The 13295-nt window shown below is 35.4% G+C and overlaps 1 protein-coding gene across 7 annotated transcripts in view; it reads left to right on the top strand.

The window, feature by feature from the left end:
• ANKRD28 (ankyrin repeat domain 28) overlaps nucleotides 1–13295 on the top strand; it is a 116937-nt gene that overhangs the window by 21426 nt on the left and 82216 nt on the right. For 3 of the 7 annotated variants that reach the window (XM_081159452.1, XM_081159453.1, XM_081159443.1), the window contains exon 2: nucleotides 2781–2853. The exons of 2 other annotated variants lie outside the window; for them this stretch is intronic. In XM_081159452.1, the coding sequence (XP_081015578.1) occupies nucleotides 2836–2853 (18 nt within the window). In that variant the 5' untranslated portion in view covers nucleotides 2781–2835. Of the gene's footprint in view, nucleotides 1–2780; nucleotides 2854–5268; nucleotides 5309–13295 lie in introns of those variants that run through there. 2 more of the 7 variants (XM_081159450.1, XM_081159445.1) reach the window with 2 other exon arrangements.

The raw sequence follows: 13295 nt of genomic DNA, 5'->3' as shown, positions 1-13295 counted from the left end.
ATTGAGCTTTCCTGTTGAATTACATGAATTGTTTATTTATTGTGGATATAAATCCTTTGTCAGATATCTGATTTGCAAGTATTTTCTCTAAGTCTGTGACCTATATTTTCATTCTCAATGATGTCTTTCAAATAGCAGAAAATTATTTATTTTGATGAATTTTAATAAATCAGTATTTTAATCTATGGATTGTACTTTCGATATTGTCTCTAAGAAATATTTACCTATTCCAATGTAGTAAAGATTTTCTCCTAGTTGTACATCTAATCTAGGTTGTGGCCCATTTTGGGTTCATTATTGTGTATAATATTAGGTAGAGGTCTGAGGGGGAGGTGTTTGTTTGCGGTTGTCTTTTCAAATGGATTATCCAGTTCTGGACTATTTTGTTGGAAAGATTATTTTTCCTCAGTTGACTTGCCTTTGCACCTTCCTCAGTCAATTGACCATGTATGTGTGGATCTATTTCTGGACTCTTTGTTCCATCTCATCAGATCTATATGTCTATTCTTCTTCCATTATCGTACTCTTGATTACTGTAGCTTTCTAGGAGTCTGAATCCTCCAACTTCATTCTTTTAAAATATTGTTCTGGTTCCTTTGCCTTTCCATATAAATTTTTGAATTATCCTGTGCATTTCCACAAATACCACTGAGACTTTGATTGGTCTTGCATTGCGTCTGTAGATCAGGGGTGGGGATCCTTTTTTCTGCCAAGGGCCATTTGGATATTTATAACATCATTTGTGGGCCATACAAAATTATCAACTTAAAAATTAGCTATGAAAAAAGCTCTTAGATTTATTGAATTTCAAGTCCTGCCTGCAGTTTCCTGGCAGGGCCAGACCAAATGATTTCTCAGGCTGTATATGGCCTGAGGGCCGGACGTTCCCCACCTGGTTAGAGTGAGAAAATGTTTATATCACACACACACACACACACGGGTGGGCAAAATTGGGGTTACCGTTGTGAGTATGTGAAACAGTTTATTTTTGTATTATTATTTATTTACTAATTATTGTATTATTATTAACCTTCTTTTGCCCACCGCTGTATAGTAAAAATGAAAGCTTTTGCAATTTTTTTTTTTTTAATAAATATCAAGATCACATAGTTTTTGAGACAGTTCAATTGTGAATGCTATAGTTATACAAGGCTGTTATTTTCAATCAGTGAATTAGGAATTTGCTTGTGATATTGTTTTGAGCTTGACTATTAACATAAGGTTAAACTGTAACTATTAAAACCTATGAAGCATCATTTTCCATTTGAAACTCTTATTTAAAATACTGTACATGACTCAGGGAAGACTAACTTTGTATTGGTAATAATACAATAAATAGAAGTGCTTGGCAAATTTACTTTCTTTTGTATTTGCTGCCACCACATGGCAAATTAATAAAATTACTATGTCTATTACATTAATATGGTAGTAATAAAAGTAATGGCCCGTTAATATTTTTTTACAAGGCTAATTTGTTCACAAAGAGTTTTGACAAGAGGAGAATAACAAATTTAATATGTTTAGAACTGTAGCTAATCCACCAGAGTGGACGGGGTGGCTTTTATCTTCTAATGTACAGGAAGGGCATATTAGAACATAGCAGTGTAATCACACTGACAGATAGTAAAATTGGATGATTCTTTCAGAGTAATAAGAAATGTGGTGGACAGCATACTTCTTTTAAAAACACACACATATCTCTATTGATTTTAGAGAGAGAAATGGAGAGGGAGAGGGAGTTGAAACATCTGTAATGAGAGAGCCATCATTGATTGACTGCTTCCTGCATGCCCCCTACTGGGGATCGAGCCTGCAACCTGGCATGTGCCCTGACCAGGAATCGAACTGTGATCTCCTGGGTCCTAGGTTGATGCTTAACTGCTGAGCCACTCCTGGCCGGGCTGGACAGCATACTTTTATGCAAGTATTTAATTCTCACATTTGTTTTAGGTCATTGCACCTGAGAATTATGGTTCCAGAATATTTTAGGCCTAATTTTATTTATTTGAAAGCAAGCCATTTTACTAAAACTAACTGTTGGGATAAAATCCTGGAAAAATTATTATATAAGAATTAAAAAATAGAAGCAACCCAAATGTTTAATCTTAGGAAATTGGTTAAATACAATAATATATTACTTTTGAATATAATGTATATACAGTCATTGAAAGTGTTTTGGAGGAGTATTTAAGGACATGGGTAAAAAGTACACATTGTTGAGTGGAGGAAGATGGGGAGAAGCAAGTTACTAAGCAATAATCACAATTTTTTTTTTAAAGTGTATATATAGAAAATAATTACCAGTGTTTCTCTTTGGGAGATATTGTGATTTCTTAAGTTTATGTATTTCAAACATGAACATGTTTTAAATACTCAGAAATTGTATGATTTGAATATTTTATAGACAGTTTCTTAGGTTAAGACACCCCCATGGAAGTATGATTGTTGTAGGGAATATATTTGAATAGTTCTATTTTTTAAAATGAGAATGTCTTGTTGCTAGCAATTCTGAGACTCAGACCCCACTTTTGAGTCTCTTCTGAGAATACAGTAAAGATTGGTTCGTATATAAAGAAAACCTTTTAAAAAAACCTCTGTCCTGGTTACACAGATTAATAATTTTTTTTCTTGATAGAACGGTAAAACGACGTTCTGAATTAGTAAGATTTTTAATATTATCAACTAAGTCAGTGTTTTAAGGTACTAGTTATTTTTATAACATAGCCCTTCATTTCTAGTGTGAGCATATTCTTGCTTTTGATATCTGTTTTCTGCTACAGGCCTGAGAGTGGAATTGAAACAATACAACTACTGCTTCCACCAGAGGAAAATAGTATGGGGATTCCTCTTATGGTAGGTTATTTTCCGGTGGTCTCTCTGCAGTAATATAGGTACCTCTTGGAATTAGTTTGTTGCTATTTATGCCTCCTTGTAACTTAAACTTAGCTTTTATACATAAGTGTATGTGTATATGAAAAATACTTAGTATCAGCTGAAATCCTTTGTTGTAGGCACTTTGTTTGTAAGTGTGGTAGGCCAGGTATTCCTGGAAAAGTTAATGTAGCAACTTAATTAAGATGGATTTTCAGTGGAGGGGGTTTAAAATCTAATTTAAAATCTCTGCTGTGGCTTGGAGAAGAGAATATTAAATAGTAGAAAATAATGGTACTGCAAATAGTTTATTTTATCCTGAAAAACTAATAAATTACTATATGTTTTCATTTATCTCTTGTCCAGTTGTACGCATCACCTTGTTTATAGCTAATTCTCGTACATGTTATAAGTTTGTGGTACACACTGTAAATGTTATTAGCTATTCAGTAATCACTGGGAAACTTCAATTATATGAGCGACTCCTGTGTTTTAGTGAAAGTAGTTAGAAAAATCTTACAAAACTTAGAGATGTTAGACTGAAGGTACTAGTGAAGATAATATAAGTTAGTTTGATATCATTGACATTGTTAGGCTTCTTTGAAATTCAAGCATATTGAAAGATTCTGTAGAAAGGAAGAAACTATAACCCAGTAATTGGCTTCTTTACCATTACTAAGCTGCAATCTGCTGTACTTTTTGTTAAATATTTTATTATCCAAATGGTAATGCCATTTGATATTAAGTAGACTTCATGCAAAGGTGTTTCAAAACAAAAACAAAAAAATCACTTTTTTTTTTTTCCCTATAATTTGTTCTTAGTTAAACATTTTTTAAAGAAGAGGAGGGGATTAGAAAGCTGTTATGTTTAAAGCTGAAAGATTTTACCCATTTGTATTCTGGTAGGAGGGGAGCAGATTATTGGGAAAACATTATTTACTAGGTTTTGTTCTTCAAATTGGAATAATTTCTATCATTAAAGATTAATATTCTCTTTGGAAATTCTGAGTTCTCTATGAATTAACCAATTGTGAATCTTTATCTGGCCTTTCAGGATTGTCTGCCAAATTAAATATCTAATCTATCTATCTAGGTATGATGCCTCTCATTTTTTGTTACCTTGAATAGCTCTTGCTGACTAGAATTTCATTGGAAATTCACCTCCACACCTTATTTCTCTTTTTTATAATCCATTTTTCTAACCTCTGGCTCAATTAAGGCTTTGGGTGAATCTTGAACTACTCCTATCCTAATTCAGTCAAGCATTTGGGTAATGGGTGGACAAGTCAGAAAAAGAAAAACTGAACTTAAAATAGTAAGAATAAGATTTGATTGGGAAAATGTTAATAAATAGCAGGCACTGTCAATATCATATTGTCCATTTAATTTTTCTTTCTTGAAAATGCATGTTGGAGACCAGTCACAAACTCAACTGCTTTTCCTATGTGATCACTGTATAAGTTGTAATTTTCATCTTTTACCACTGGATGGTGCTTTTGCATTGATTTCTGCAAACTTTCTAAATTTACATAAGGAACTGTTTTAAAATTCATCATAAAGAACAGTTAAGCTAAGACAGTGGTGTGTAGTTGGTCATATAGAGGGGCAAATAAAAACTAGTGAATCATAAGCATCTTTTGGACATAATATGCAATAATTATTTTTAAAGTGATAATGTCACAAATGGAAGGAAGTAATACTTTTCATTTCTGTCATCTTAATTTTGAAAGGGACTTCCATCAGATACTCAATTTTCACCAACTCAAAAATGCCATATGCTTCCTTAACAACTGCAAATTTAACATATCTTAGGTGTGTGATGTGTGGGAAGAGCCAGCTTTGGAGACAGATGGGCTTGGATTAGAATCCAGTTTTCTCTACTTCTTAGCCATGTGATTTTCTTTTTTTCAATGTTTGACTTGTCCAGCCCAGATTTTTATCTGAAATTACAATTAAAAACTACTTTGCAGGCAAGTTGTTACAAATGACTACACATAAAGTGCATAGAACCATCAGATATTCAAGTTGGCTGGGATTGCCATCCCAGCCCCATATGAGCAGCCAACCTCATTCCATCTTCAGGTAAAATAATGCTAGACATTCTAAGGTATGCTAATCTCTTTTGTCAATGGCACTTAACAAATGATTGCCTTTAGTCTGTTTTAAGATAAATTACTGATGACTGAGTTTTTTTTTTCCCTTTTAAAAATAAATCTCTAGAGTTCTACTAGTTCAGTACTAGTGTGTTGTGATTAATTCATAATGGTGTGAAAATTAAATTATCGAAGTAAAATGCTAAGATTTCATTTTTCTGTGTTGTATATAACATATTGTTGGTTGCCTGCTCTGGCCATAACCCGCTTCCTTCCTTTCAGGCCCCCAGTTTTGTTTGGATGCCCACCTCTTGTCCCACACGACTTGGAGAATCCCTAATCGTGTAAGCTAATCATGGTACTCCTACTCTGCCTAGCAGTGATTTCTTTAGACAGGGACATGTGTGTCAACTCTGGTCACGTGCGAGGGAGAGTCCCCCTTCTACTGCACAATATGTGTCTGATATGATACCTTGAATTCAGGCATCTTGTGACTGTGAAGGGAATTATCCTGAAACCTATGATGACTCTGTTAGAGAAAAGCTGGGAGTAGCCTAGATGTCCTGTGTGATAGCTTTGAGTAACTGAGTCAGTCACCTTAGAGCCACCTTACTTCACTTCTTGTTATTTATGATAAGCCCCTTTATTGTTTAAATCAATTGAGTGTAGCATGCTATTTTATTTTAGTTAGGATAGCCCTAAGAGTAAAGAACAAACATTTGATAGTCTATTATGCAGAAAAGTAGACACTTTGTGGAAGGCCCATTATGATGTAATGATGAGCCTTATAATTTTAAAATCACATTAGAATTATATTGGCGTCAAAAGTTTTATAGATATTCTTCCAATACTGAACGTTCTGATTGTGAACACAACACAAAAAATTCTGTAATATAATAATGAATAACAGATTTATCCAATTAGTAAATAATGACCTAGTTATTAATTCTGACAGGGGCCCTTCTTTCCATTGAAGAAGTTAAAAATTGTCTATAGCTAAAGGAATCGACATTGTTTTATTCTGAAGTAACGTTAAGTTTTATAAGCACAGCTTTTTACAAGTTTATCAAGGGCATTAAAATCTATTTATGCAAACAAATTCCATACCCAAAATACATTAGAAACACCCTTTCCTTATTTCAACAATAGAAGTTGACAAAATTTGATAATATTAGATAGCACTCAGGTAAACTATCTGAGTCATCACTTAGATTTTAAAGTAGATATACATTGAGTATATTTGTCTCCACTTTTCTGAGGTTTAGAAAGATGTTACTCATTTTCTTTAGTATTTTCCAAACAACTACTTTGAAATGGACTTGGTGTATGCAGTCTCAATTTGTGAGTGAAATAACTAGTGTACACTTCAGCTACTGATCTTATTGCACTTGTGGGAATTCCTTGGCCATCTCATGTAATTACTGCTTATAAAGGTAAACATTGGGTAACCATAGCAACTTATTTTTAAGTTGAAAATTTTCTCCCTTTAGTCTTTAAAGTCAGTAACTTGATACCACATTTACTCCAGTGTCACCACATTATAGAAACCACAATGAATTGGAAATAACCTTTCCTCGATCTTTTTAAAGGGGAGGCAGAAATTCAGCCTGTTTAAAATAAAAATTTTATACTCTACTAATTTGTAAGATTAGGCCTAAGTTGTCATGGAGCCTAATTTAGGCCCAAATTGCTGAAAGATTAATTGTGCAATTAATAATGTAATTATATTTCAGAAGTGTGTTTATCCTGGACCTGATAGCATATAAGTCATATGCCAGAGATGCTGGTACTTAACATAAATCCCAGCCGTAATTATACAAATGAGAGACAGATCAAATACGATATTTGAAATAACACAACTTAAAAAAACTCTATTTCAATCTGGCCTTCAGTCCAGTCTGAATGATGAATGTTTTTGCTTAATTTCAAACTACTACTTGAGGTAATCAAAATTTTGAAGAAAATAATCTCACTTTCAAAAATATTGCTTAAGTGCAGTACTACATACTTGATAACCAAGTAGTTTTTCCCCCCCTTTCTCCCTAGTTTTAGCATATTGGGTATATTTTAGAAAACTGCCTGTATTGTTACATTCAGCTTAACATTTTTTGCTTGCATACTTTTGAAAGGATATAATTGTTTCAAGACTCAAATCTGAAAACAGTCATTTGAATATTGATTTAGACCTTAAGTTGTCATATATAACTTGAATCTACACTCTTCCTAGAAAGCCTCTTCCATCTCCAGTGTTAACTGAAACTCATTGTTTTCATAAGTAATACTGCTTCTCAGTCGATAACTGTTCCTGAACTCACAGCCAGTGTATCTCCAGAATGTCTCTCCCCCCCACACGCGTGTGCGTGTGTGTGTGTGTGTGTGTGTGTGTGTGTGTGTGTGTGTGAGTGAGAGAGAGAGAGAGAGAGGAGGGAGGAGGGAGGAGGGAAGGGAATGGAGTCAGCATTTTCCTAATCCTCCATTTACTAGTCTACCTACCTATGAAAACCTTCCTTCTCTTGAGGTACATGCCATCCGTCCCAGTGAGCCTTCTGCTTCTTGTTGCTCTTGTCTCAAATAACACTCCCTGTTTCTACATCTGGATCATAGTTGTCTCAGCCGTCTAGATGATTTCATCTCTTTGTAGGTGACATTTAACAACCTCTACACCAACGATCCTCTCCTTTTGGCTCTAACCACATAATTCTAATGACCACATCACCCAACTTGTCTCATATACTGAAACTCTCTTCACGTCCGCACTTCTGTTATTTCCAGCCTAGGCCCCACAACCCATTACTCTCAACTGCTGGGTCCTTTTCGTTTTCCACTTTCCCTGTTCTCCTGCACCAGTTAACTTACCCACATTAACCCTCCCACACCTCGTTTCTGAGGACAGAGATCCTTTCTTAGAACTCAAGATAATTTTTCCATCTCCTTTCAAAATCCCCCCATTTTTTTCTGCATCTGTGTGATCTTCCTTCACCCATTATTCTTTCTTCAGTTATTCCTCTGTCCTGTATCCTTCCCCGCTTTGGGCAGTACTACGTCTTCCAACCCATGAACCCAGTAAAGCCATCGCAGTAAAGCCATCTGCTCCTGGGCTTTTCTTTATTGGAGGTTTTTGTTACTGATTTAGTCTCCTTGTAAGTCATACGTCTGCTCGGATTTCTATTCATGATTCAGTCTTGGTAGGTTTATGCTTCTGGAAATTTATCCCTTTATTCTAGATCGACCAACTTGTTGCATAGTTGTTCATGTCGTCTCTTCATGATCCTTTCCCCACTTTGGCATCAGTTGTAATATCTCCTCTTTCATTCCTGATTTTATGTGTAAGTTCTCTTTTTATCAGAGTCTAGCTAAAGGTTTGTCAAAAAAAACTTTCTTTTCATAAAACCAACTCTCAGTTTTGTTGATTTTTTCTTTTGTCCTTTCTATTCTCTGTTTTATTTCCGCTCATAATCTGTATTATTTCCTTTTGCTAACTTTGGGCTTAGTGTGTTCTTTTTATAGTTCCTTGAGGAGTTAGGTTATTTGAGATCTCCCTTGTTTAACGTATGTGTTTATCCTGGTAAACCTCCCTTTTAATAGTACTCCTGTGGTATATGCTGTAAATTTTGGTATGTTATATTTTTGTTTTTGTCTCAAGATATTTTTTAATTTCCTTTTTGATTTCTTTGATCCATTGGTTGTTCAAAGGTGTGTTAATTCCCACTTATTTACTAATTTTCTAGTTTCTCTGCTGTGGATTACTAGTTTCATTCCGTTGTGGTCATAGAAGATATTTGGTATGATTACAATCTTAAATTTGTTAAAATTTGTCCTGTGACCTAAGGTGCCATCTATCCTGCAGAATGTTCTGTGCGTGCTTGAGAAGATTGTATATTCTGCTGCTGTTGGGTAGAATGTCTGGTTTATATCTCGTGGGTCCATTTGATCTATAGTGTTGTGCAAGCTCACTGTTTTGTTGTTGATTTTCTGTCTGGATGTTCCATTCATTATTGAAAGTGGGATATTGAAGTCAGCTACTATTGTACAGTGTATTACTATTTCTCCCTTCAGTTCTGTCAGTGTTTGCTTTATATGTTTAGGTGCTCTGATGTTGGGTGCATATATATAATTGTTTTGTCTTCCTGATGAATTGACCCTTTTGTCATTTGTATAATGTCCCTTTTTGTCTCTTGTGACAGTTTTGACTTAAAATCTATTTCGTCCGATACAAGTTTGCTATCCCTGCTCTCTTTTCATAACTATTTTCATGGAATATCTGTTTACACCGCTTCACATTCAGCCTATGTATGTCCTTAAATCTAGTGACTTTCCTGTAGACAGCATATGTTGGATCTTGTTTGTTTATCCATTCAGCCACTCTGTCTTTTGACTGCTTAGTTTACTCCATTTACGTTTCAAGTAATCTTGATAGGGAAGAAGTTACTATTGTTATTTTGTCTACTCTCTGTTTTTTTCAGTCTTAAAGTGTTTGTTGGTCCCTCTTTTCCTTCCTTGCTAACTTTCTCTTTCATTGATTTTTTTTTTTGTATTGATAAGCTTTGATTCCTTTTTCTTTTGTTCTTCTATTAGTATTTTGTTTGTGGTAGTTATGGGGCTTACGTAAAACATTTTATTATAAATAGTCTATTTTAAACTAATAACTTCAATCTCATACAAAAACTCTATACTTCCACTTCACACCCCCTACACTTCGTTATTGATGTCACAGTTTACATCTTCAATATACATCTTGTATATATCCATTAACATCGTTTTATAGAGTTAAAAATTATTTAGCCCTGGCTGGGGGGCTCAGTTGGTTGGAGCATCTTCCTGTACACAAAAAGGTTGTGGGTTCAATTCCTGGTCAGGGCACATACCTAGGTTGAGGGTTCAGTCCCCAGTCTAGGTAAGTATGGGAGGCAACCAATGGATGTTTCTCTCTCACATCGATGTGTCTCTCTTCTTCCTTCCCTCTCTCCCCCGTCTTTAAAAAATTAATAAACGTATCCTCTGTGAGGATAAAATGATTATTTACACACCACCGTTATAATACAACAGTACATTGTATTTGTCTATATATTTACCTTACCAGCAACTTTTGTGCTTTCATGTTTTCATGTTAATATTTAGCATACTTTCATTCCAACTTGAAGAAATGACTTTAGCATTTCTTGTTAAGCACGTCTAGTGGTGAACTCAGCTTTGGTTGTCTGGGAAAGTTATTATCCTTTATTTTTGAGGGACAGTTTTACAACCTGTATATCTTACTCTTGGTTGACAGCTTTGTCTTTCAGCACTTTCAGTATATTATCCCATTTGCTTCTGGCCTGCAAAGTTTCTGCTGAGCTATCCCCAACAGTTTTATTATGGTTCTTTTATATGACAAGTACTTTTCTCTTGCTGCTTCAAAATTCTGTCTGTCTTTTTGACTTTTGACAATTTGATTTTAATGTGTCTTGGTGTGAATTTCTTTGAGTTTATAGGGGTCTGTTGGACTTCCTTGATCTGAATGTCCATTTCCTTCCCTAAATTTGGGAGGTTTTTGGCCATTATGTCTTTGAATAAGCTTTGTGGACCTTCTCTCTATTTTTTTTTTTTTAATGTATGTATATCTTTATTGATTTCAGAGAGAAGAAGGGAGAGGGAGAGATAGAAACATCAATGATGAGAGAGTCATTGATTGGCTGCCTCCTGCACACCCCCTGCTGGTGATCGAGCCCACAACCCGGGCATTTGCCGTGACCGGGAATCAAACCTAGATCTCCTGGTTCATAGGCCGACGCTTAACCGCTGAGCCACGCCGGCCAGGCACCATTTTAAAATGTATTTACTAGAAAATTTTAAATTACATACGTGGCTCACTTATTACTTGTATCAGATGGCACTTGCTTACTTGGGAAGCTAAACTATTATTCTTGTATTGTAAATAGTTTTAGTGTTTCGATCATTTTCTCTGAAATATGAACATCAAGAGTAAGTTTTGATATTTTCTAGCTAGTAGACCTTCAGTTTCTTTGAGAAAGCACCCTTCCAATAAATTAGAAGAGGAAAACTTAGCAACAATGAAGTTCATGGATAGGTGTTTTTTTTAGAGAATGGACAATTAGAAGGTATCTTTATATACCAATTACAGTTAATAAACTCATATGGAGCACTCTTACCAATGGCTGAATTAATGACAGGTATAGTCCAGTTGATTCTTGAACAACACTGGTTTGAACTGCGCAGGCCCACTTATATGTGGGGTTTTGTTTTTTTCCTCCAGTGAATACTGTCGGTCCTTAGTATCTGCGCGTTTCACATTCATGGGTTCATCCAACTGCAATTTGAAAACAGTAATTTTTCATCCCCACTGCATATTGAGAACACTGTTTACAAGGGTTCCCTTTTGTTCATATCCTTGCCAGCACTCGTTATCTCATCTTTTTTATATTAGCCATCCTGAAAGGTCAGTAAAATCTCGTTGAGCGTTTCCCTAATGTTCAGTGATGTCGAGCACCTTTTCATGTACATGCCGGTCATTTGTATGTCTTATTTAGAAAAGTATTTAGTTAGGTCCTTGTCTATTTTTGAAATCAGGTTACAATTTACCTTCGAACAACGTGAGGTTAGCCCCAGCAGTCTGAAGTATCACTTTTGACTTCCTCAAAACTTGACTGTTGTGTCCCTCAGTTATCCACAGGGGACTGGTTCCAGAACCTCCTGCAGATACCAAAATCTTCAGGTGCTCAAATCCCCTACATAAAATGGCATAGTACACTGCATACATTAGCCCTTTGCATCTGTGGATTCCCACCCTCAGGTCAAAAGTACTGCTTAAGCTGTGGCTGATTGAATCTGTGCATGTGAGCCCCTAGGATATGGAAGGCCACTTGTATACTTAGTGAAAAAACTCTGCATATACTTGGACTCATGAAGTTCAAGCCCGTGTTGTTAAAGGGTTTGCTGTTGAGTTATATGAGTTCCATATATATTTTAGATATTAACCCTCTATCAGATGTATGGATTGCAAGTATTTTCTTCCGTTTCATGGGTTGTCGTTTTATTTTGTTGATGCTTTTTGCTGTGCAGAGCTTTTTAGTTTGATGTAGTCCTACTTGTTTATATTTGCTTTTGTTGCCTATGCTTTTGGTTTCACTCAAAAAATCATTAGGTTGTATAAGGCCTTTGAAGGTGAAGCTGATATATGACATTTTGTACTTTCTTGGCATGGTAGTTATAGTAGATTGCAAATATTAATATTAAATATATGTTGAGTCACTTGCCATTGTAATTTTGGTGAATGTTTTAAAAATAAAGTATTCTTGCCAAAGGTTTTTAGGTTATTTCAGTGTACTAGAGTTTGAGGAGGATTGAACCAAATTTCACTGTCCCTTAGGAACTCTTTTACACCCACCTAGAATTAGGCAACTTTGGGATTAACACTTTGTTTTATATACCAATAACATTGTGCAGTCATGTAATATCACAGTTTGCAATTATGTAATAATTATTTGTGTGTAAGCTCCATTACAAGGCTTGACATTTTAATTTCCTCAGTCTACCAGAAATCCTGGCACATAGTAGATGATGAATAAGTACAGATAAATGGATGAATCATTGACTGACTCGATGTTACTGAGTTTCCATTTCCCATATGTAAATTGGGTAAGAGTATCCACCAATGGTGATAGAGAATTTAGTGAGAATATTTGTGATAATTGTTTGTTTCATTTTCCCTCTGCCTGTTTTCCTTTGCTTACTCAGGATAACGTAGTGGATTGTTCGAGCCATTTTCTGATCGGTTATTGTTTCTATTACAATTTGTTGCAGTTAGTGTTTGTAATTCATTTTATTTGTTGAAGAACTTACGTAGCTATACTGTATTAGAGTATGGAAGGTGGAAGAACAGGCTGGAAAGATACATACTCACTGACTGATGATTAAAGGAAGAGTAGGAGTATCACTTAGAGTTAGGTTCAGCTCCAAGTAAAAGAGAGTGGAAGTTGCAGTGATTAAACAGGGCAGAACTATTTCCCTCTAATGTTCAAGTTGGGAAGTAGGCAGTGCAGGGATTTTATGGCAGTTCTGTTTCACAATCCTCAGGGACTTAGATCCTCTCTAGCCAAAGTTTTCTGGAAGCCACACAACCCCTCTACTTAAAATACTGGCCAGAATTTTGCCATGTGGCTCCCAGCTGCAAGGGAGGCTGAGAAGTGGAGTGTTTGTGGTGCGGCTCTGTACTTACCTAAAAACTGAATGTCTTAGCGTACAGTAATGGGAGATGGAAGAATGGATGCTGAATATAGGTCTTTGCAAAGAACACATCAGACTAATCATTGGTAATACTAATAATGTGTTAAC

Source organism: Miniopterus schreibersii (genome assembly GCF_964146895.1).
Source record: "Miniopterus schreibersii genome assembly, chromosome: 15".
Lineage (NCBI taxonomy): Eukaryota > Metazoa > Chordata > Mammalia > Chiroptera > Miniopteridae > Miniopterus > Miniopterus schreibersii.
Note: the sequence above shows the minus strand (reverse complement) of the source record. Positions and strands in the feature narration are given on the sequence as shown.